Genomic DNA, 25,818 nt, shown 5'->3' with positions numbered 1-25,818 from the left:
TGGCATGTGAACCACAGCCGTAATTCTGAGATGAGAACTAGTGGGAACTAGTTATGATTCCTCACAGAGGAATCAGCACTTTGCATATATTCAAATGAACTGTCAAGTTTGCTATTGCATCAGCAAAATTCTAAGCATATTTGCTCAGAAATAAGATTTACTAAATTCAGTGGAATATGATTCCTTAAGTATGCTTAGGTTTGCAGACCATTTGGCCTATGGCTGATTCCCAGTATTGAAAATCAAGTTCCAGAACTGAAATGAAATGAGAACTTGGTTGAAAAACTGAGTGTTTAGTAGCTAATTCTAAGATGTCATTATAGAATTATCTATAATTATCTATATCTTTGCAAACCTATTTGCAAATATATGAAAAGGAACTTAAGAATGAAATCAGCCAAATCATTAATTTGGCAATTCATAAGATATTTGTGGATCAATATTCTTAATGTAATCCACCAACAACTGTCCAACAAGCAGATGTTTCATTAATCACTATAATCACATTTCAGTTACTTTTTTAAAAAAACGCCTACAGGGTGCTGGCCTTGGCTGTTGCACATCTAAGCAGCCTAAAACAAGATCCTGGCCCCTTTAATAGCGGGAGTGGCAGCTGCAGGTTGTGTAGATTGGAGACCAAGGGTGTTCAATACTCTGCGAGCAAGGGGCTGATAATCTAAGGCATCAAACAGGCGATAATGCCCCAAAGTAATGCTGGAAACATTACAATTACTCCACAAAAGTAATAAAATTACTCCTAGTTCTATTACAATCAAAATGTAAAGGAATTACCCACACGTTCATCAAAAAGTAATGAATTACTTCCAAGCTCTGGTAGGGATGTGGGTGAAAAGAAATCCATGTGGATTCACAGTAGAGATGGGCAAATCTGACAATCTTGGTTTCTCTGTTTCTCAATCTTAAATTCAGTTCTCCACACAGCCACATCAGTTTGCAGGTTTTTTTTAAAAAAAAATCCTCATGAAAATTCATCAGCATTGCAGTGCAAATTTCACCTCATATACACATTTTTGTAAGTAATTTTGCCTAATGTACACACTTTTTCAAAGCAATTTCATCTAATATAATGCTTTTTATTTATATATATATATATTTATTAAATCAATATCCTGCCCTTCCTCCCAGTTGCAGTCCAAGACATCAAACAAAAGCACTAAAAACACTTTAAACCATCATTTAAAAAGACTTTAAATATATTAAAACAAAACATATTTAAAAACATTTTTTTCAAAGTTTTAAAAACATCTTTTAAAAAAGGTTTAAAAACATCTTAAAAAGCAATTCCAACACAGACATAGACTGGGATAAGGTCTCCGCTTAAAAGACTTGTTGAAAGAGGAAAGTCTTCAGTAGGCACTGAAAAGATAACTAAGATGGTGCCTGTCTAATATTTAAGGGGAGGGAATTCCAAAGGGTAGGTGCCACTACACTAAAGGTCCATTTCCTATGTTGTGCAGAATGGACCTCAGTGGCGTCACTAGTGGGGTGCGGGAGGTGCGGACCGCACCCGGGTGACACCATGAGGGGGGTGACACCCAGAGACACCTAGTCACGGGGCAGGGCACCCATGCCATTGCCCAGCAAAGGAGCCGAGAAGTGCTCTGGGTCGGCGTAGGAGCAGCCAACTCCTCCTCGGAGGCAGGCAGGCAGGCGGGTGAGACCGGGAGCAGCGTCGGCGGGGCGAATGAGGCACGCCGGCGTTTCCAGGCCTGCTTCTCCAGCTGGGTGCCCCTCCGGTGTGTGCCCTCCCAGGGGCATGGCTGGCATGTGCACTCAGCAGGAGATTTGGGGGCTCGCCAAGGAGTTACCGCACCAGGTGACACCAACCCTAGTGAGGCCACTGACGGACCTCCTGATAAGATGGTATCTGTAGGAGGCCTTCACCTGATCTGCTGGGTATATAAGGGGTAAGGCGGTCTTTCAGGTATCCTGGTCCCAAGCTGTATAGGGCTTTGTACACCAAAACTAGAACCTTGAACTTGGCCCAGTAGCAAATGGGCAGCCAGTGCAATTTTTTCAGCAGTGGGGTGACATGTTGGCGATACCCTGCTCCAGTGAGCAGTCTCGCTGCGGCATGTTGCACCAGCTGCAGCTTCCGGACCAACCTCAAGGGCAGCCCTACATAGAGCGCATTACAGTAATCCAGCCTAGGGTTACCAGTGCGTGGACAACAGTGGTCAGGCTATCCTGGTCCAGAGATGGCTGCAGCTGTCTTACCAGCTGAAGCTGGTAAAAGGCACTCCTAGCCACAGAGGTCACCTGGGCCTCTAGTGACAGCGATGAATCCAGGAGCACACCCAGACTATGGACCTGCTCTTTCAGGGGGAGTATAAACCCATCCAAGCAGGCAATTAACCAATTATCCAAACTCAGGAACCACCAAGCCACAGTGTTTCCATCTTGCTAGGATTCAGACTCAGTTTATTGGCCTTCAACCAGTCCACCACTGAGTCCAAGCAGCGGTCCAGGGCTTGCACGGCCTCTCCCAATTCAGATGTTATGGAGAAATAGAGCTGGGTGTCATCAGCGTACTGTTGACACCTTGCCCCAAATCTCCGGATGACCGCTCCCAAGGGCTTCATATAGATGTTAAACCACATGGGGGACAAGATGGTACCCTGTGGAACCCCACAGCACAACTGCCAGGGGGACTACAGTAGATGTCGATGGGACATCAAGATTGCTACAGAGTTTTTTTTGTATGTTATTTTCATTAATATGTGCATTGCTAGGCACCCTTTACCATAGTATATGGGTTTTTTGTTCACATTACTTAGCTGGAGAACTGGATTGCAAAGTTCGAAGGAATGCGAACTGTGAAGGACAGTTGTGTTTTGGTTCAGGAATTATTTCAGAAAATAAAAATTGGATAGGTTTGCCTTTAAATGCAAACAAACTAATCTCTCTCCATCCCTAACTTACAGTAATCCACAATATCTGGAGGGAAGGGGAATAGAGCTCCTTACAATTACGGGTTGAAGGAAAATTGAAATAAGGAGTGTATGTATAATATATACAGCCCTGTCTTCATTTTGGAGTAAAACAGTTCACATGTATTCCTTTGGCAGAGATACATCAGATTACAACTGGGCACAATCTATGAATTAAGACACAGGCACCTGGGTGTAAATATGGTTACATGAGAACTAGTCAACACACAGGGAGAGTTAGGATTCCACTCTTATTTTTCAAAATTAATCTAGAAATTAATTTTGAAAAATAAGAGTGGAATCCTAATTCTTTCATTCTAATTCTTGCTCAACACTTATAAAACAGATCTGCATGGGAAACAGATCTACTTTGGCGCAATGAGATAGCTTGGAAAAACAAAGGGTTATTATGGCAACCTAATATATGTATCGCTATGTGTACATATAATGTCACCTACATTGTGTTTCTTTTTCACTCCACCCCGTAAGGAAGACGTAATAAATACCTAAGAAGCCATAAGCACTTCTGCATGGCTGCCAGGTTTGTTCAGGCTGTCAGTGTGAGTACAACGCATAGGTGTCCCATCTCCTCAGGAACAGGTCTGGCCTGTTGCTGTTTGGCAATGAAGACAGTGTGTAATGCAAATGGCATTCCAGGTAAAAGACCTCTAGACTTTGTTTTTCTCAGAAGTAGCAACAGTAGATCAAATGAAGCTTGGCGAGGCAGAGGAGTATCTTGGGGAGAGATACTTGTCATCTCACATCTTTTTCAAAAGGTCAAGAAGTGTTTGCTGTGCTGACCAAAAGCCTAACCAGATAATTTATAGCACAATAATACTCATTTGTTGTACATTTGCTGCATGATACTTGAATGGCTTCTCCCCCAAACATAGTACTTCTATTGTAGGGGGGTTGCACTTCACAAGCCCTCAACCGGCAGTCTCCTCTTACAGGGAAAATGTGGCACTACCCCCAGCTGGTGTGACCCTTGCTAGTGCTGTGTGGAACCCAGTTTTGCATGTGTCACAGACAGGAACATAGGAAGCTGCCTGATGCTGAATCATACCTGTGGTTCATCTAGTTCAGTACTGTCTACACTGACCAACAGCGGCTCTCCAGGGTTTCAGGCAAGGTCCTTTCCCAGCCCTAACTGGAGTTGCAGGCATTGCACCTGGGACCTTCTGCTTGGCAGGCAGATGTTCAGCTATTGAGCTATGGCCCTAATGGAAACAGACTGTGACATGACTATTGGTGAACAACACAATTGACATCATTTTGTGACATGTATGTCCTCACCACTGCTCACTCATGAGTTCTGCCAGATGTGGTGGACCTGTTCTGTAATGCTTATGCATTTGAAGTATTACATGGTCCTCCCCCTTCCTTGAAAAGTCCCTGGAGATACCCATGAAGAAAGCCCTGGCCTATGAGGAACTACCACCTGGCTCCTTCAGCAGCCATTTCTAGGTCATGAGATTCAACTACAGGATGGCAGTTGAAATGCCAGAAATCTAGGGTGAAACCTATCTATACCCTGGCCCTGGCCCAGTACCTTTTGTCCATTTTATTATATCTCAAATATATTGTAAGTCACCTTGAGGACTTCTGTTAATAGGGTGGGGTATGTAGTAGACAGGGTACAAATACTCAGGAACATAGGTAGCTGTCAAATTCATTGGTCCATCTAGCTCAGTCTTGTCTACAATGATTGGCAGTGGCTCTCCATGGTCTTAGGTGGGGTTCTCTCCTGGCCCTACCTGGAGATACTGGGGACTGAACCTGGTAAGCAGGTTCTCTACCACTGAGCTACGGCCCTTCTCTACATATCAGATCTTACAAGGTGAAGTATGTATGCATGAAGGAAATATGTATGATGCTGATGTGATGTTTTATTACATGATGTACACTGCCCTGGACTTCAGGATGAAGCATCAACATTTTTAAATTAAATAAATAATGGTTACTCCTTTGGCAGCAAGTGAACACCTCATGGAGTTGGATGGCAATTGCAAAATAACCATCCATTTCAGCTACTCTGGAATTTGCAGGATATATGAACAAGGTGAGAGTTGAGTACATCCTTTAGTAAACAGTCTCAATGCCATTACAGACCAGCCTGAACTTTACTGGCCTATCAGAATGCCATCTTCCTGGTCACTTGTCAGAAAAGGTAGAATGGAAACACTGTGACATTTTCAAAGCAGTTTCTTGTCAAGAGAGAGGCCTTCTACCCATGCTCAAAGGCATTCTTCTTTTTAGGCTCTTTGGTTTAAGGGGGGGAAATCCTTGGTTCCATTCTGGGCAAAGTCACTCTGAACATGCTAGAGGCACTCCACCTGATTTTTTAAAAAATAAAAGTGTCAGTCTTAAAATCTACCTTAAAATATTTAAACAGGAGAGAAATGAATGGGAAAGCAAGGACAAGCTCTTAATAAATAAATCAATTTTAATAAATTCTCTTAATATTTTTATAGCTATATTTTATAAGCAGCCTGTATTTTTCACGTGGCTTGTAGCATGGTTTGCATTTTATAGTCCATAAAATTAAAGGGTTGGAATAAAATTATAAACAGCCACTGCCAGGGAAAATAAAGGTACCTTTGATAGGCTTATGACAGATGAATGCATAGCCTATCAAAAAATGAAAGGATAGCCTACGGTAACTAAACTCTGGGGCTATCGCTGTTTGCATATTACCTGCGCTGCTAAGAGATGCCAGTCCTATCATTACTGTGACGGTTCCACCCATCATCAGTCACCCCGCCGCCGTCCCACACACCCTGGCATTTGACAGCATGTTAGTGCAAAGCAAGCTGGGAAAGAGAGTGCAGAGTTGCTTTTTTTCTTCGTACCAGAGAGGAGATCTTCAAGAGACCGTGACTACGAATCCCAGAATGCTTGGCGACTGCTCTACCACTGCGGGGAAAAAAGAGAAAGAGGCAGCACCTTTTTGAAAGTACTGGGTGTTATGGATGCCGGTGCTGTTGAGACAAGCTGCATTTAGGAGTAAACGGCGGTGAGTTCGGAGCGTTATTGGGGCTTTTTTCTCGTGAGTTTTATAGATAGTAAAAGGGAACCCACCCCTTCTCTTCTAATTGCGCCACTCACTTTTTCGAAAGAATACGGGAACTGCCAAAAGTAGGTATAACCTACGACGATCCTTCCCGTTCTCTTCCTCTGTTAGTACTCAGTCCTTAAAAGGAGATGCCGGAATCAAAGATGATTACCCACCCTGCATATATGCTGGTTCTTCCCCAAGCACTTCCTCTGCCTTCCCTGTAAGGAGGAGACGCAATGGCCATTGCAACTCATGGGAAGTTGGCGAGCTTATCTCCCACGCCACATTTGTGTGTTGCTGTAGGACAACGATGGGATCATTACAAGGCAAAATTCGGCTCTTGCTGGTTCACCTCTGAGCATCGTCGGCTCAGATATGAACAGAGGGATTTGGAACCAATAACTAGCAGCTCTTGTGCTCCTTTTTTGAATCTGTCTGAGTTGGTCTCCAAAATCTTTCACCTTCCCACCCTTACTTGATTGATAAGCTATATTAGGCTAGCCAGGCCAGGCGTTATTTTAAAAAATGCAGAAGTTTAGCAGAGCTTTTTTGTTTTTAAAGGAAGAACTTCTTGGTAATTTCTTAACTACCAAGAAGGCATTTAACATGAAATCTGTAATCTGTTTGGAATTTAAGATGGCTAGACTTAATTACTTAGAAGTAATTCCTATTAATTCCGGTGGGTCTTCCTTTCATGGTAAAAAAATGTAAATGCACTGCCTTCAAGTCGATTCCAACTTATGGCGACCCTATGAATAGGATTTTCATGAGGCTGAGAGGCAGTGACTGGCCCAAAGTCACCCAGTGTGCTTCAAGGCTATTCGAACCCCAGTCTCCCAGGTCGTAGTCCAACACCTTAACCACTACACCACGCTGGCTATTCAGAAGTAAGTCCTGTTGAAGTCAATTGGGCTTACTTGCAGAAAAGCGGAGTTAGGATTGCTCCTTTAGTAGCTTAATGGATGTGGAGAACCAACTGCTCCCACTTTCACTTGTTGGTGTTGCTTAGTTACTCTTAGAATTCCTTGTATGTGATGCTTACAAACAATATCTGGTATAAAAATATGCAGATGAATGAGCCTAGATCTACTGTTGCCTTCCTTTTCCATCTTCTTTGTTCAGCCTCTGGCTTCCTGCGGAGTCATCCTAAACACCTTAGGATGGCTGCTCATGCCATAAGGCTGAACAAAGTGTTAATTCTCATCCACATTAGCTATTCTGAGAAAAAGAGCCAGGATTTGATATTTACTTAATCTAGAACAAAAGGTAGTGGTCCTCGATGATCCTGTCAAGGCAGTATTTCATTCACACCCCAGTGTTTTGAGCTACTGCACTGGCACAGCAGGGCAAGGGGCAAAACAGGAAGTTGGGGCTGCCAATAGCCTCTTCACAGCATCCAAAGGATGGGTGGAATGGATCTAAATCCCTAGTACTGACAGTATACAAGTGCAAAGAGTAAAAAGCTCCCAGAATTGTCTGGCTAGCCACTGTTGGAACCAGGATGCTAGACTAGATGCACCTTTGGCCCAGTACTTTATACAGATTGAACTCTTTAGCTGTAGTGACATAAACCTTTGTTGCGCATGGCTACAGCTAAGGTGGCTTGTCAGGAATAAGATGTCCAGGTGTCATACCCTCTGTATACTTTGCATATTCAGGATCAGTGGGAGATTCATCAAGATCCTTTTTTACCACCACCACCCCCGGTTAGTCCCAGTTTAAACAATTGGCACATGTTATTCTTACTCTATTTTAAAAACTACAAAGGGACAAGGTATACCTTTTAAAACTAACCAAAAATTATTTTCTTGAAATAACATAAGCTTTCCTGGCTGATAGCACACTTTGTCAGATGTGACACCACATAGCAAAGGATTAGTTAATTCACTTTTTTAAAAATCACAGAATGCAAATTTTAGACCAAAAAAAATCATTTGATCATTTTTTGTGTGGTCAGAAAAAAGGGATGCAGGTGTTCTGCTAAGTTTGTTTTGAACAGGAAAAATACCAGCAAATAATGCAAGCATTGTTCCTGTTGTTGTTTTGCATGTGTGTCAGTGACTAATCTGTTGCTATTTCCTTTCTAGGCATTTACTTTATCCTCTTAAATTTGGCACTGACAGAGTTTTGCAGTGAAAAGGATTAGACACTTGCAGGTCTGTTTTGGAAAGAGAAAAATTGTAAAGTGTGCCATACATGTAATATAACCTTTCCCATTGTTGTTAAATGCTCTCTTTCCTGCCAGTAAATAGTACATAATGTGATGCTTGGTGTATCTATTATTTTCCTCATTTCAAGGTCAACAACAGAAGATGGAAAACCCTGAAAGCACAGTCATAAACACCAGTGTGAGCCAGGTATAGCATTAGTTGCTACTACTTTATATTCAGCATTTTAAAGGTGGACCTACATTTTAACTTGTTTAAACTGTACAAAGGCTCCTTCACCTCATGTTGGCCCTAGGATCATGGCAGGTTTTAATGCATAATACAATTGACTGTATTGTGAAGCAGTCTTCCGGTTGTTCTGTTGCACAGATAGATTTTTGAGCCCATGATGGAGTCACTTTTCTGACTCGCATACCAGGCTGAAAATCAGTGTGACCATCTGATGGAATAACAATTGGACAAGCACCTCCATGCATGGCTGTAGCTCCATAGTACAGCATATGCTTTACATACCTACGCAGAGCTTGGAAAAGTTACTTTTTTGAACTACAACTCCCATCAGCCCAATCCAGTGGCCATGCTGGCTGGGGCTGATGGAAGTTGTAGTTCAAAAAAGTAACTTTTCCAAGCTCTGGGTTCCAGGCTCAATCTCTGGGATCTCCAGTTCAAAAGATGTATGGTATCAAGACTACTTGCCTGAGACCCTGGATAGTCACAGCATAGCCAGTATTGGGCTAAATGGACCAATGTCCTGATTCAATATAAGCCAGCTTCATGTGAGCCAGTTTTCACTTGTATGTATTAGTTCTAATTTCTAAGCTGCAGCAATTAAGCATAAGAGGGATTCTAAATGTTATGAAGTTAGATCCAGCTTCAATGTGCAATATGATATTGAGGTGTTCATCTTCCAGACAAATACAGTCTGGAGATGTTTGAATGATACAGCACCACTGCTATGGACAAATGAAAATCAACTGGCTCAAACTTCAGTCCCAAGCCTTGAACACCAGATTGGCTGGACATATGCTACAATACAGTGGCCTTAGCAATATAGGAAGCTGCCTTATACGAGTCAGACCGGTGGTTTATCTAGGTCAGAATTGTCAACATTGTCTAGCAGCGACTTTCCCTACCTGGAGATGCTAGGGATGGGACCTGGGATATTTAGCATGTAAACCATGTGCTCTACTATTGAGCTATAGCCCTTCCTAGTCTGGAATGATCAGGAAGGTGCTCCAAAACAGTCTAACCCAGGGTGCCTCACATTAGGCACTCAGTCAAACAAATTACTCCCTTGAAGCCCTAAAGGACCTTTCTCTGTTGTGAAGTGGTGGTAGCAGGTGATTTCCATCAAGAGATGGCAATGGAAAGGAGTACTTAACTGTGTTACCCTTATCCTTTCAGTTATGTTGCCCGTAAAACTCCAACCACAGCTGCTTTTACCACCACCGGGTTGTAGACCTGTGTTGACCTCACAGGGCCTAATGAGATTCCTCTTGTTACTCAGGTTGGTGAGGAAGCTTGACCTGGAAGCTGCTGTGCCAGTACCAGATGATATACTCTGGCCTATTGCTCTTATGTAAAACACTTCTGTACTGGTCTGTCTGCTTCCTGTGATTCCTCCTTTGGCATCGCACAAACTGAAGTTGTGGGTTCATGTCCTGACACTTGGGTTCATGTCCTGCACCATCATATCTGTGCTATTCACAGTGGATAATGGTGATAGGGGTAGCTTGCCTTAAGTCCAGGACTATAAGTGTAGCTGATAATTAGTTTTCCAAGAACTAAGAAGTATGCAGACCTTGGAAAAGTTACTTTTTTTGAACTACAACTCCCATCAGCCCAATCCAGTGGCCATGCTGGCTGGGGCTGATGGGAGTTGTAGTTCAAAAAAGTAACTTTTCCAAGCATAATATGAACGTCTAGCAATGAAATCTTTAAGTGCAAGTGGTACAGATTTGAGTGGGGAGGAGGGACAAACATACAGGAGATACACAAGCATTAGTTCAAGTTCCTTCCCCACAGTTTCTCCTCTACAGTAGGCCAGTGTTGGCTGGGTCAGCTAAACCTCCACCTTGTTCTTGGCCTTCTCTTCAGAAAGATCCAAAGGAAGCTCTGGTTATTGCTGTGACGACAAGGGCAATTTTCAACCTGGAAAAGGAGCATGAGATCTTCTTGACAAAGGGGAAGGATGAGTATATGAAGCATCAGTGTGCTAATGAGAACCACCCCTTGGAGCAAGGAACAGCCTTCACTTTTATTCAGGTAAGGTATATGTGAAATATAGACCACAGTTTTTTTGTATCTTCATCTTGGAGTTAGTGGATACTTTAGCTGCTGAAATTGGTGGCAGTGGATTTTTCACTTGCAGTGTTAATCTGTCTTTGCAGTGTGCTGTACACCCATGTATGTATAAATATTCATATTCTGGATCAGTGGTCAGTCTTGCCTCTCCTCTCATGTTTATTGTATTATGCAGCCCTGGGCTCCTATTGGGAGGAAAGGTGGTATTATTGTTGTTGTTGTTGTCAATAATAATAATGTGTTTTAAACAACTTGTGCATGTATGCTCATACTTCAGCTTGCCAAAAAAACCAAACCCACCATTTTTTTAACTTGTAAAATTGCTCAGTCTCATGACAGGGGAGGAGGTATGTGATGATATTATAGTCGGTGCAAATACAGTTAAAATGACAGATGCGGTTCTCTGAAATTACTGGAAACTTGTGGATCTGGTTTTTCTTCTTTGTTGTCTTCTCCACAGCTCCCTTTAGCACATTAATATGTATGTTGGTTTTCAGAGTAATGAAGACACTTTCAAACCATCTCTGCCATATTTAAAATGTTATATCTACCTTCACAGCTTATGGCTTTGACAGCTAGCATTTTAAGAAATCAAGGGCAATAGATATCTAGACACTTTTTTTTTTGCAGGCGGCACAGTTCGTGAACAAGAAACTTCTTGAAAGAGACCCAGAGGAGAAGGAACTCTTTGATATAATTGTTCTCTCCAATAACAGTCCAGAGAGTGGTGTACGCATCATCAACAGTGTTAAACAACATGGTATGCAATCCCATTCATATGATTATTTCATAGATCGCATTCATTGCAGATTTCATCCTTTCTGGGAGGAATAATTTTTGTTTTAATGTCTTTTTGACCTTACTTGAATTTCAGCACATTACAATAACAAGTCATAGATATTTGTAAAATGAAAAACGAAATGGGCATGGACTGAATGGGATACAGAGTCATCCAACCCTGTATCAGTCTAGGAGGACAGCAGTAAGTATTAAATACAGGGCCACTTCACACTTACAGAAGACCTCATGTGAGTGCCTTGGGAGTACTGTAATTTGTGTGATTGCAGTTGCCTGAAAAAAGGCTCATGCACTTGAACATATCATGGCATCCAAGGGGAAAGGCCCTGCTTTGATGCAGGCGTGTTTGTTTGCTTGCTTATGTACCGCCCTTTGCAGAAACCAAAGGACACTTTACAACAAAGCCAAATAAAAACAAAATAAAAACAGTAAAATAACACTCCTTTTAAAATGAGAAGCACAGCAACTCACAATGTAACTTAAGTAGCAATTTAGTAATAATAGCAGTAGCAAATTAAATATTTTTCCTAGTCAAGTCTTTCCATTTCCATATGCATGCCAAAAAAGGTGCAACTTAATCAACTTCCTAAAACTATATAAAGGCATGGCCAGACACACCTCAGAAGGGAGGGAGTTCCACATGTGAGAAGCCACCACCAAGAAGGTACAAATGGCCCCTCTGTATTCTCAAACTGCGCACATGGAGGTCCTTTTAAATGTGAATCAACCACAACAAGGTGCACGCCATGGGGGGACAAGTATCACCAGTAACTTAGGCTGCAATCCTGCCTGAGAGTAAGCCCATTGAATTCAATGGGAGACTTAATTCTGTGTTGATAAAGTTAAGTCTGCAGCCTAAGACACCATGGTTAAAAATCATGATATGTATGATTAGGGCAATATCAGTTGTGGACAAAGTGCTGGACTGGAGGTGCACTGTCTAGAAGTGGAGAAGGAGGGAAGCTGTCTCTGGCTGTGAACACACTAGTTGCTTGAAAAGCAGCTGAAATGGTTTCTCTGGCAGCGTTTTGAAATGACTCTGCCCTCTGCTGGCCACACCTCCCCTCTCAACGGCTGACTTCACACCTTTCAGGACCACACAGAGCAAAGTGTTGGCCCAATCACTATCTCTGCCTGAGCCTACAGCAAAGCATTTCCATCGGCCACACCTGGAAAACAAACAGGTTAATTTACCAATCATTTGTGAAATCTCTTTGAAGCGGAATTAAAAAAAATACTCAAGCTGATCTGACCAGAGTTTTAGAATAAAAAAGGCTGGAGTTTGACTAGTGACGTGTGCCCTTGTTTTCATAAAAGAGAGGTGGTGACGCACAGGAACCAGCACAATAGTAAGTGTGTCTCTCCCCTTTGTGTGGCAGCTAGCTCAAAAAATCAGTGATAACTAGGGATGGAAGAGAATTTTGTTTGGTCTGCACATTTAAGTGAGCTGACCTAGTTTGCACTTCCCAAACTTATATATGCATCAGAATGAAATTATTCTTTGGATTTTACACTTTTCAAAATTTTGTAACACATTTCTCAGCTCAAACCTGCACCAACATGCATTTAAAAAAACCGTATTTTAACATAAAATATGTATGTCCATGTTTAAACACATATTTAAATAGTTTTTCGTGCAATTTTTTTAAAAAAATACAGATTAATGCAGAAATTGATAGAACAGACTTATGAATGAACACATGTGACAATGGTCTATTCTCAGTCCGTGTCAATCTGTACATCCCTAGTGTCAACCTGTTCCAGTGAATGCTAGTATCTGCATGGGCTCCCTGCTCTGCCACTGTGAGATTGAGATGGTTCTCATGCAGTCCAGTCTGCCTGTGACTAGGTCCACATGCCGAAAATGCAGGATCATGGATATGCTCCAAGTACAGGATGGCACTTTTAGGGGGCTATAGCTGCGAACTCGAGCTCTCCGACTTTTGCAGTCTCCTCTCAACTTTTAGGCAAAGGGTCCATGCTACAAATTTAAAAGCATGGGGGGGGATTTCCATGAGGGAAACGACAGGAAACCTCAGCAGGTAAGTGCTGCATTTCCATGTTGGCAAGGTCATCACTTCTCCTGTGGTGTTTTTACCCACTGTATTGGGATGTGAGACGGGTGCTGTGAAATTATGTGAGGAGAAATATGAGAGTCTGGAAATGGCTCAGGTGTGGTCTCCAGTTCTGAGTCATGATGAGTCACCTAGATACAGTTTAACCAGCTGTATTCATGTCACAGGAGTTATGAGGGTGGAACAGGCACCCTTGAGGCCAAACCACAATATGAGTGCTGATGGGGGAGAGCACCTGGAACCAAGGCAGGGATATCAGACTGAAAATGCCAGAGCCTGTTAGCTTAGGACTACTTCAGACAATCTGCATTTCTCATAAAATTCCAGCAGCAGAGGCACCATTCACTTCATTGTAGCAACAGATATTTCTGCAGTACTTAATATGAGAACTTGGGACATGGCTGAGGAGGTGTTTGGGTAGAAAAAGCCTTAGGACCTGAAAACTCTCTCTCAGGGACTGTGTATGTGCTTTAGGTAGCCACTTCCATCCCTGTAACTAAGGCTGTGAGCACACTAGTCACCTACAACAAAGTGTTTCCATTGGCCACACCTGGAGGGGAAATGGGTTGATCTGCCAATCAGTTGAAGTGATTATTTAAAATAAAATGCACTGGAGCTGCTCCCACCAGGTTTTACCATAAAAAGGTGTGGGGTTTGACTGGCATCTTGTGCCCGTTTTCATAAAAGGAAGGTGGAGCCTGCAGAACAGTAAGTGTGTCTCTACCCTAACTCAAATGTAAAAAGTCTGTCTCTTGAAGTTCACATCCTCCTTTAGGGTTGTATTCAACTAACTTTTATTCAGAGTAGGCCCATTAAAATTAATGGCCATGGCTAACTTGGGTCCATAAATTTCAATGTGTGCATTCTGTTGAATACAACCCAGTTTTTTCTCTTTCTCTTATTAGGGAAAATTAAAGAAAACAATACAAGATACATAACAAGACTTTGTGTTCCAAAGTATAACCACTTTAATTGTTTTGACATGCGTTGCAGTACTGATTACAAAAACAGAACAGCAACACTGTCGCTTAAATCCATCCTAGAACAGAGTTGGGCATACTGTGTCCTGAACTCTATCATTACAGTAGAATATGAAGAAATGCCATTTTTCAATAAATGCAGTATTTTGCTGTCTCCCTTCTCTGACTCTTATTATATTAGTAAATTTGACTGAGTACACCATGTCCCATTCCTTCAAACACCATCTATAGCATGTTGACTAATAATCAAGCTGCTATTAAAAGGTGGTTTACAATTTCAACATCCTTATGTAGCATTTTTCCTTTTATACATCCAAACATGATAATCAACTGATTGAATGGTAGGTCAATACCTATAATTTTCTTGATTTCTTTCACAACAAAGAGTCAAAACTGCTTAATTGTAGGGCAGGGCTGAAAATAAAACAAAATAATGTTTATTCCAAAAGAGTTGCACTTCAACACCTGTCTTCTGGTTGTGGATAAACTTGAATGAGTCTGTGTGATGTTGGATGTCACTGATAAAAATTTATAAAAATTCTCCCGTATGGTTTTGCACAGAGTAGATTTCTGGATCTGCTCCCACAACCAATCCCATGTTTTCTTTGGGGTCATCCTTGTCAAATCAGGTTTCCATTTTGACTGGTACAAAGAGATCCTATCCTTGAGCATTTACCATTCCTCCTAATTCTGACAGCAGTGTGTCTTTAATGGTAACTGTATGCATTCTCTAACATTTCATAATTTATAAAAAAGCACATTTGGTTGTGGAATTCTGCTACAGTTTTGAGGATCTTTCCATAGTTAATAGGGTTTTGCTTCCCTTCATGATTTCTCCTTCATATAAATGATAGGACAACTGATTTAAGAACCACCATTTCCCAGCTATTGGCACCTCTGGGACTTTCCCTCCTGAGGCTAATACCAAATTCAGGGGCAATATTCATCAAGGTCACAACAAGAGGAAATGATTGATGCCCTCAGTGCTTTTGGGGTAAAAAAATTAGGTTACAGTACTCTGTACTGGTGAGTACCATCACAAAAAAGCGCTGAATGTCCCTCTTTATGCACCACAGTCCTGGCTTTGCTTGGGCCTTCCAACTTCCACAGTAGCAATACCATTTTTTAAAAACAACAACTGTGCACATTAATTGCTTACATACCAATAACATCATATCTAGTTTGGTCTAGAGTGAAGGACTGGCTCTTTTCTTTTTCATGGATGCTTTTTGTTCTAGCTGTGCAAACAGCACTGTATAGACATCTAGTGACAATTTCCAAGTGTTACACAAGCAAGATTTAAAGGGAGTGGCAAAAAGGCATTTCTGAGAGGATGTCCACTCAAATAGATTTCTGCTCCCCAGCCCAGGTAATCATTCACAAGAAGAATATTGCTTTATTTATTACATTTATATCCCGCCCCTCCTACCAACAGGAGTCCAGGGCAGCAAACAGAAACACTAAAAGCACTTTAAAACAGGTTAAAAACAAAAGAACATATTAAAACAAAACAACATTAAAAACATCTTAAAAAGCAATTTCAGCACAGATGGAGACTGGGATAAGGTCTCTACTTAAAAGGCTTGTTGAAAGAGGAAGGTCTTCAGGAGGCACTGAAAAGATAACAGAGATGGTGCCTGTCTAATATTTGAGAGGGAATTCCAGAGTGTTGGTGCCACAACACTAAAGATCCGCTTCCTATGTTGTGCGGAGCAGACCTGCTGATAAGATGGTATAAGCAGGAGGCCCTAACCTGCAGAGCGCAGTGATCGACTGGGTATATAAGGGATAAGATGATATTTCAATTATCCTTGCCCCAAGCTGCATAAGGTTTTGTACACCAAAACCAGAACCTTGAACTTGGCCCAGTAGCTAATGAGCAGCTGGTACAATTCTTCCAGCAGCGGGGTAACATGTTGGCGATACTCTGCCCCAGTGAACAGTCGCACCACTGCATTTTGCACCAACTGCAGTTTCCAGATCAACCTTGAGGGCAGCCCCACACAGAGTGCCTTACAATAATCCAACGTGGGGGTTACCAGTGCATGGACAACAGTGGCCAGATTACCCCAGTCCAGAAATGGCTGCAGCCGTCTTACCAGCCAAAGCTGGTAAAAGGCACTCCTAGGCACTGAGGTCACCTGGGCCTCTAGCGACAAAGATGGATCCAGGAGCACCCCAGACTACAAACCTGCTCTTTCAGAGGGAGTATAAACCCATCCAAAGCAGGCAACTGACCAATAATCCAAACTCGGGAACCACCAACCCACAGTGTCTCCATCTTGCTAAGGTTGAGACCCAGTTTTACTGGCCCTCATCCAGCCCACCACCAAGTCCAGGCACTGGTCCAGGGCTTGCATGACCTCTCCTGATTCAGATGTTACAGAGAAATAGAGATGGGTATTATCAGGGTACTGCTGACACCTTGCCCCAAATCTCCTAATGACCACTCTCAAGTGCTTCATATAGATGTTAAACAGCATTGGGGACAGGATGCTAACCTGCGGCACCCCACAGCACAACTGCCAGGGGGCTGAAAGACAATCACCCAAAGCTATTCTCTGAAATCAACCATGGAGATAGGATTGGAACTACTGTTAAATAGTGCTTCCGATACTCATGTCACCAAGTCAGTTCAGAAGGATACCATGGTCAATGGTATCAAAAGCTGCTGAGAGATCAAGTAAGAATAACAGGGTCACACTCCCCCTGTTCTTCTCCTGATATAGGTCACCCATCAGGGCGACCAATGATGATTCAGTCCCATAACCAGGCCTGAACCCAGATTGGAATGGGCCAAGATAATCTGTTTCATCCAAGAGTACTTGCAATTGCTGTGCCACAACCCTCAATCGCCTTCCCTAAAAAGGGAGTGTTTGCGTAGTGTTTTTTTTCTGCAAATGGGACCTAACACTGACCAATAAGAAACAGAAAAGCAGAGCTTACAATTACATGACCCAAAAAAGTAGTAATTACCGTTACAATTACAATAACTTTTTTTTAAAACCGCCAAAAGGTGCTGGCCTTGGCTGCTGCACATCTAAGCAGCCTAAAACAACATTAAAAATAAACACACATACAGAAGTAGTAGAATAATTCTTTTTATCCATAAAATAGCAATGGTGGTCTCTCCGCTGGTAAGGGAGGTGGGGTAGGAGGCAGAGGCGTCTACTCAGATCTTTGCATGTCAAACCAAGTGCAACCCCCCCTCAGCCAGCCAGCATAATCTCTCACTTAACCACCTCCTGCACCCTGCTCTGCCCTGCCACCAACTAGGGGACACTCACCAAGCAAACATTTTCCCCTGAGATGCAAAAAAGTAAAAACACTGCAAATGCAGCACAGTAGCCAGAGAGGGTGGTGGAGGCCGCTTTGTGTGCCAAGTGCAAACACACATACATTGTCATCTTTCACCTTTACAATTCTTTATCTCCATTCTGCTACTGCTTCCTCCTCCTTTATCCATGTTCTTGCCCTTCGGCTCCTTTTCCCCTCCACTCCATTCTTCACCACCACCATCCATTTTACAACAATTATTTTCTCCACTCCACCCCATCTCTCCACCTCCTCCCTCATCACCTCCTACCCACCCACAGAGGATGAGAGAAGAGTGACACTGCGCACAAGCCCAGTTTGAGGCACATGATTTTCACCCACGAATCAGAGGAGCAGAAGATTTTTCCTGCTTCCCCCCCCAAGTAATGCCCAAAAGTAATGCTGGAAACATTACAATTACTCCACAAAAGTAATAAAATTACTCCTAGTTCTATTACAATAAAAATGTAAAGGAATTACCCACTAGTTCCTCAAAAAGGTAATGAAAAAGTCTGCAAAAAAGAGTGTAAATTCACATTATAACTGGTATTGCTAAAGCAGGAGTGGATTACCTTTGGTCCTCCTTATGTTGCTGAACTACAACTCCCATCAGTCCCAGCAAGCATGACCAGTGGCTGGGGATGATGGGAGCTATAGTTGAGCAACAAGGAGGACCAAAGACTCCTTACACCTCTTCTAAAACCTTTAATGATCTGGTTACCTAAAGGGCCATCTTCTTCCACATGAACCTACTTACGTTTGAAGCTTCATTTCAGCCTCTGCTCTCTAGTTGCACTCTCCCATTAAATCAGACCAATTTAGTGAGCACCAGAGACAGGGCCTTCACTTCAGTGGCCCCAAGGCCTCATACCTTTAAAGCAGCATATCACTTTAAACATTCATGGGAATGAATTCATGGGAACTGTAGTTTAAGGGTACTGACAATTCTTAGGAGGCCCCTATTTGCCTCACAGAACTAAAATTCTCAGAGTAGTTAACAGTCAATACCTCTTCCCAGGAAACTCTGGCAATTGTAACTCTGTGAAGGGAATGGGATCTCTTAACAGCTCTCAGCACCTTTAACAAACTACACTTCTCAGGATTCTTTGGGGAAAGCCACAACTGAAGTGGTATGGTACTGCTTTAAATGTATGGTCCAGATGGGGTCCAAGACTGTAGAACTATCTCCTTGAAGAAATCTGTCAAGGTCCTTCTCTCTGTGCTTATAAGTGTGCTCTAAATAAGTGTTTATTTCAGAAGGTTTTTTATTCTTATGGTTATGTTTTTAAACTGATTATCATATTTATTTTAACTGGTTTTTTAAAAGCAAACATGTAAAAATAAAAATAGTATCTTCGTACTATAGGGACAATTGAGGTTGGGGGTTCTTTACCCTTTCCTTGTCTTCAGTTGTTCACTTCACTTCATATCACACACATACATCCAAAAAAGGCTTCCCCCTTTTCCCCCTGCAGTGTTTCAAATGTGTATTTGTTGCATATAGGTCTGTCTGGAGGAAAAAGCCAATTGAGATGGTGGAGGAATCTGGAGTGGGGAAATGTTAGATGCAAAGTTTGGCCCTGCAAATGTGACTTTGTTATATGATACATTTTCTTCTTGTATGCCTAAACTTCTTATATTCCCCTTTACAACTGACAGCACAATGTTTGTTTATTCCTGGATTAAAGGTCTGGAGATCTCCAAGTTTTGCTTTGTCAGTGATGAAGATTCTACCCAGTACTTGAAAAGCCATAATGTGAAGCTTTTTCTCTCAGCTGATAGGACAGATGTGTGCAATGCCCTTCAGAGAGGTTTGTTTCTATTCCGTCATTTCTTACCCTAACTACTGGCTGCTGCATAGTGTTGCCATCTCTCTGATTTTACGTCCTGGGCCTAACATACCTCCTCCCTTATGTCCTGTCACAAATTCTGTGAGCACTCTCTTAATGGAATCATTTGTGCATTACCAAGTTCAAACAACAAGGGTACATAGAAGAATCCTCAGTGCTTGCTCTCCAGCTCTGAAATGCTCTTAGTAGGTTTATATCAGATTGTTTCAGCCACATTCCAAGTTAAAGAAAGTCACATTCCTTGTTGAAGAGGAATAGTGTTCCTCACACGTCTAAACAGACATATTGAGGGAACGCTGGCCTACTCAGCTAGTGCAGGGGCAGAGGGGAGACAGACTTCAACCCTAAGAAAAACTGTTCTGTCTCTTCTCTCTTCCCCTTGTGCTTCTTGTGACAAAGGGGGCAGCTGCATCAAAGGCAACCTGTCCTCCTTCCTCTGAAGGCTGATGTCACGCAACTGACTGTTCTGTTTTGCCATCTAAATGCTTTAATAGTCACGAGCAAGCTGTGAACCTGTAGAGCGTTACTCAAACCACGTTTAGCTTTTTCAGAGATACACCTCATCTGCCTCTCCTTAAGGTCAGGAGTCCATTTCATGCCAGAGAACGGGATATTTAAATTGCGGCCTATCCCAAGCTGCATCTGTCATGTATCCTCAGCTGAACCACTTTCAGGCAGGCAATAATAATAGTCTGTTTATCACACAGGAGTTTCAGCAGCGCTCATCTTCCAGCAAGAGATACAGGCTCCCAGCATCCAGCTGCGTGTTGTCTTTGATGGTGATGCTGTACTATTTTCAGATGAGACTGAGCGTGTTTTTCGTGAGAAGGGGCTGGAAGGGGCTATAGAGTATGAGAAAATAATGGAAGGTGTGCCCATGGGAGAGGTACGCCTACCTACTTTCCTTATCATTTTCATGTGCACACCTTTTCCCCACAAGCTATGTGAGATTTCTCACTGTAAGGCTCACTTCTATATATCTAACAATTGAGATCTTCTTGAATCTATATAGCTAACAATCTATATAGCTAGATAACGATCTATATAGCTAACAATTGAGATCTTCTTCTAAGGCGCTGCTCAGAATGCCCCTAGTGTCCGGGTTCAGGGGTAGGAGCATCACTGCCATGTACCAGGAGGGGTCAGGTGGCCAGGGCAGTGTTGTTGTTGTCGCACCTGCACAGCCCCAACCTTGCCCCCAAAGGTACATATGAGATAAGGTGATTTTTTAAGTAGCCTGTCTTCAAGTTACATACGGTATTAAAATTACAGAAATAGATTGAAGGCCAGTGCAGATGATGGAGCACTGGTGTAATATGATCACATTTACCACTCCCCAGCAATAGCCTGCCTACCCTGTTTTGAACCAGCTGAAGTTTCTGAACAATCTCAAAATCATCCCCATGTGTAACCTGCATTGCAATAATCCAGCCAGGAGGTAACCAGAGTATGGATGACTGTAGCAAGGCTGTCTCTGTCCAGATAGACTTGTATCTATGGTTGGTGGTCGTAGTGGGAGGTACATTAGGGGGCTGATAGGTGACACCTGGCAGAGGCCTGAGAGATTGTGGGTGAATTCACACAAGCATGACTGAATATAGTATGTCTGACAGTTTTCCTATCACCTGACAGTATCTCACATCTGATACTTTTTAATGGAGCACAGCTTGGAAGATTACTTTTAAAAAGCAATAAATTACAGTTACAATTACATGGCCCAAAAAGTAGTAATTACCATTACAATTACATCTGCTTTGAAAGTAACTGATTACTTTACTTTTTCTCAAAAGTAATCATTACAATTACATTTCATTTACTTAAAAAAAAACCCTACAAGGTGCTGGCCTTGGCTGCTGCACATCTAAGCAGCCTAAAACAACATTAAAAATGAACACACACCTACAGGGGTAGCAGAATAATTATTTTTATCCATAAGATAGCAATGGTGGTCTCTCCGCTGGTAAGGGAGGTGAGGAGAGAGGCAGAGACCACAGCTCAGATCTCTGCACATCAATCCAAGTACAACCCCTCCCCACTCAGCCAGCAAGCATAACCTCCCACTCTTAACCACCTCCTGGGCCCTGCCCTGCCACCAACTAAGGCACACTCACCCAAGCAAACATTTTCCCCTGAGATGCAAAAAAGTTAAAATACTGCAAATACAGCACAGTAGCCAGAGAGGGTGGTGGAGGCCACTTTGTGTGCATACACAGTGTTCGCACATGCACACACGTTGTCATCTTTCACCTCCACCGTTCTTTATCTTCATTCTGCTGCTGCATGTTTTTGCCCTCTGGCTCCTTTCTCTCCCCACTCCATTCTTCTCCACCAGAGTCCATTTTTTAAACAATTGTTTTCTCCATTCCACCCTGTCTCACTCTCCACCTCCTCCCTCATTGCCTCCTACCCACCCACAGAGCATGAGGGAAGAGCGACGCTACACAGAAGCCCAGTTTGAGGCACATGATTTTCATCCACAAATAAGATTTTCATCCACAAATCTTGTTCCTCAAAAAAGTAATGAATGGCAAGTAATTAGTTACTTGTTACTAATTACTTCCAAGCTCTGGAATGGAGACAATGCATATGTTCAAATGCAAGTCATCTAATGACACGCATCTGCAGCCCAATGAAATGCCACAGAGTCCACACAATACAAAGGGCAGAAATGACTAGGAATGAGCTTCTTTTGCTGGGGATTTGCTTTATCAGTCTTATCTTTACAAAACAGTCCTCTCTGGTTACCACACATTTATTTATTTATTTGCATTTATATCCCACCTTTTCTGAAAGGAGCTCAAGGTGGCGTACTTGATTCTCCCTCTTCTCATTTAATCCCCACAACAATCCTATGAGGCTAGATTAGGCTGAGAGGCAGGTCACCATGGTTGAGCAGAGATTTGAACCCTGGTCTCCCAGCTCCTAGTCCAACACTCTAACCACTGCACCATATTGGCTCTCAATGATCTAGTGAACGCTGAAGGAAGACAGACATATTACTTAATTGAGAAATCAAACTATAAAATTATTTTCACATGAAAGTAATGTATATTGGGACTTCTTAAAGCACTGATTATTTTTATATTCACTACTTCAATGTTGTCATTTGGATAAAGTAAGATGACCCTCCTGTTTCACTTCATTCTTCTTAAAAACAGAAAGTACAGTAGGGCCCCACTCATATGGCAGGTTAGGTTCCAGACCCCTGCCGAAAAGTGAAAACCGCCGAAAAGCAGATCAGCTGTAGCACGGGGGTCTGGAACCTAACCCACTGATTGTGCCAGAGGAGGAGAAGATCAGCTGTAGAGTGCTACAGCTGATCTTCCCCTCCTCCAGCGCGATCAGCTGGAGTGCGGGAGTCTGATCGCCCCCGAGGAGGAGAAGATCAGCTGGAGTGCGCTTCAGCTGATCTTCACTTCCTTTGGCGAGATCAGCTGGAGCGCGGGGAGCTCCAGCCCCCCCTCCAGCTGATCACCCCACTGGCGCCATATTAGCGGAATGCCAAAAAGCAGGGCACCAAGAAGCAGGGCCCTACTGTATAAAGGTCAGAGAACCCCATTCCCTCCCTCTGAGTAGAATTGTTTGGTTTCTAAATTATTATTCTATGTAATAATACAATCCCTCCCTCTCTTGCCTACCATGTTTTGCAGGGCCCATTGAAAGAATTTGCTTTGCATCTTGGGAAGATGCGCAAAAAATTTGGTCAAGAGAACTCCCCGATCCGCACTTACTTGGTAACTGCCCGCAGTGGCCGTGACATGGGCATCCGGGCCATCAAAACACTTAGGGATTGGGGCCTGGCAATTGATGAAGCCTTCTTCATGGATGGCGCTCCAAAAGGCCCGATACTGTCTAAGATTCAACCCCACATCTTTTTTGATGATGGTCTTCACAATATCCAGGGTGCCCAGGATGTTGGCATACCTTCTGCCCTGGTCCCGTGTGAATGGTAAAAGGGGCCAAATGGCCTCAGTATCATGGCAGCTGATCAGACTGAGTGACAGCTGAAGAAAGCTTCTGACGGAAGAGGCAAAGTTGAAATTCAGAATCGACATTGGCCACACTTTGGGACAAAGGGAACAAAACTTCTGCATGAGGGCACAATGTTGGATGCTTTGCTGTGAATCAAATCAAAAGATACGGACCCATTTAACTTGAGCAGCAGAAAGCTCAAAATGCAAATAGGAAAGATAGCAGAAGTATAACTGACTCTTTTTTTATTTGCCTTAACATTTCAGAGGTTTTATGTTCTGTTAGTGCAGATTCACTATTCAAAAGCACAAAAGAAGCCACTCACCTGAGATGTGAACTAGAACTCAGCTTACAATTAGAATCCATTTTCAGAGTTCCACTCTAGAATCTCTGCAAAATTAAATGTTATGTACCACCCTGTATTAGAAATCCCAGCATGGTTTACAACAATCTTCATAAAAATCAGTCCAATAGAAACAGAAAATATATGTCCACAGCAGGTAATGCAAATGTTAATGTTCTGTCCACAATAGTGGGTATGACATAGCTATGTGATGTTGGCAAGGAAGGTGCAATTCACCAGAACACAGTGTTTTACCATATTTTAGAATAATTTACAGTCATTTTTACCATCATTTTTTAAATCTGTGCAAAAAAAAGTTTATTTTGGCATCATTTGTGTGATATTAAAAAAAAGAGAAGAAAAACAATTATTTAACCTTCCCACCATCAAACCAACCCCTTGAGAAAATGGTGACTACAAAAACTGTAGAAGCAGAGTGTTTGCTGGATTTTTTAACATTTTAAAAATTGCACTAAAATGCATTTTCATGGAAGTGCTATTGGTCCAATATTTTAAATATTTATATTAAAAAAGTATAAATTAAAGTTAAAACATTGGTTAAAAAATACATAGCTTATAATGGTGCAGAGCAGAAAATTAACTGTGATGTTGTGCTATGGTATGGATGCAGATGACAGGCTAATCTGTCCCCAACTTCACCAAACTCATCAAAACCATCACTCTTTAAAAGGATGGAAGGGTGGCTTTAAGGTAGTCCATACCTGTAGCAATTGTTCCACTCTTTCTAAAAAAAGGTGAACTTTTTGCTTCCACTCATGCAGTGGGCCTTCCCACATACCCAAAATCCAGAGAGTTCCCCAGCCATCTGGAGTAGATTTCCAGGATGTGTGGATTCGGAAGAGGAAGAGAGGAAATCCAGTTCCAGGAGCAGAAGTCTGTTCCTGGACTGAGAAAAGACAAAAAAAGAAGCCTGAGGAAGACATAGGAGAACTACTTGATGGTGACACCTAATATCATGGAGATGCTCTGAAAAAAGGGGAGAAAAGAATATGCCTAGTGTGGAAGTGCCGGCCATCTCTCACAATTAAAGATAGCAATTTAACATCTGTAGCCAGTGATTTCAGCTTTCCTTAGTTTCATTTCCTCTTTAGAGCTACATCAAGTTGTTGTATACTGGGAGGAAGAGCAGGATATAAATTTAATAAATAAATAAATAATCTGCTACAAGTCTATTTCTGAACTGAACGGAATTCTAAACATTAAAAAATCAGTTTTCTGAAGGTTTCACTACTCTTTCTACATTTGTACGTGTGCCTTATAATCATTCTTGCTTAGATACCCAGTTGGACATTTGCATTGCTTATATTAATCTAAACATTTAAATGAGGATAGAATATTCTTATTTTTAATGTCAGGTGGCAATGTTTTTATTTTACTTTTTCTTTCCCTTTGTTATATTTGCAAATAAAAATATTTTTAAAATTAAATTAAAAACAACAAAACCTGAATCCTTAAACAACCAATAAATGATTGGATGTTAATTGCTCAGATTTATTTATTTATTTGCTTTTCTGTTGTGCCCATGATGTTACATCACTCATTCTAGGTTCCCTGCTTTATTTGATATTCTGAACATCACACTTGTTGCTAGAGCTTTATACCACGAAACATGCAGACATGTCTCTTTTGCTGGGTGTGGTAAATTGAACGCTTGGCCAAAGAGGCTTTCAGATTTCTTGAGTGGATGCTGGGTGCTGTCAGCTACAGAGGAAACAGTTTGTTCTTGGTACTTGCTCCTTGCCTTATTTTAGGGCCAAACTAGATGCATCATTAACTGCATGATTGTAATCATTGTGTCTTGTAAATTTAAATAGCTGCAGGATGGGCAATTGGGATTGGTGCATGGGGGGAGTTAACACTTTCCACCTACACAGTAGTTCCAATGAAAATCTCTTCCCCCTCAAAAAAAATCCTGCTATTTATCCTGGGAAGGAAGCTTCCATTAGTGCAAATGGAACCAGATTTTTTTTAAAGTTAGAATTC

General features: G+C 42.1%; 2 protein-coding genes across 4 annotated transcripts in view; one reads left to right on the top strand and one right to left on the bottom strand.

The window, feature by feature from the left end:
* Nucleotides 1-6,147, bottom strand: part of SYT8 (synaptotagmin 8) — a 36,371-nt gene extending 30,224 nt beyond the window's left edge. Inside the window, exon 1 of the mRNA XM_061610129.1 lies at nucleotides 6,060-6,147. The gene's annotated coding sequence lies outside the window, so the exon portion shown is untranslated. The remainder of the gene's footprint in view (nucleotides 1-6,059) is intronic.
* Nucleotides 5,767-25,211, top strand: LOC133376997 (cytosolic 5'-nucleotidase 1A-like). 3 transcript variants are annotated; one of them, XM_061610131.1, is made up of 8 exons: nucleotides 5,767-5,967; nucleotides 8,097-8,165; nucleotides 8,308-8,366; nucleotides 10,275-10,442; nucleotides 11,112-11,241; nucleotides 19,338-19,460; nucleotides 20,207-20,385; nucleotides 23,150-25,210. In XM_061610131.1, exons 3-8 carry the CDS (start codon nucleotides 8,322-8,324, stop codon nucleotides 23,450-23,452), a joined length of 948 nt encoding a protein of 315 aa, XP_061466115.1. In that variant the 5' UTR covers nucleotides 5,767-5,967; nucleotides 8,097-8,165; nucleotides 8,308-8,321; the 3' UTR covers nucleotides 23,453-25,210. The 3 variants fall into 3 exon arrangements, with proteins under 3 accessions (XP_061466115.1, XP_061466116.1, XP_061466117.1); XM_061610132.1 differs by lacking the exon at nucleotides 5,767-5,967 and adding an exon at nucleotides 6,814-6,896; XM_061610133.1 differs by lacking the exons at nucleotides 5,767-5,967; nucleotides 8,097-8,165 and having other exon boundaries at nucleotides 8,312-8,366; nucleotides 23,150-25,211.
* The last annotated feature ends 607 nt before the right edge of the window (nucleotides 25,212-25,818 follow it).

This window comes from Rhineura floridana, chromosome 2 (assembly GCF_030035675.1).
Source record: "Rhineura floridana isolate rRhiFlo1 chromosome 2, rRhiFlo1.hap2, whole genome shotgun sequence".
Lineage (NCBI taxonomy): Eukaryota > Metazoa > Chordata > Lepidosauria > Squamata > Rhineuridae > Rhineura > Rhineura floridana.
This window is presented reverse-complemented; position numbering and strand designations above follow the sequence as displayed.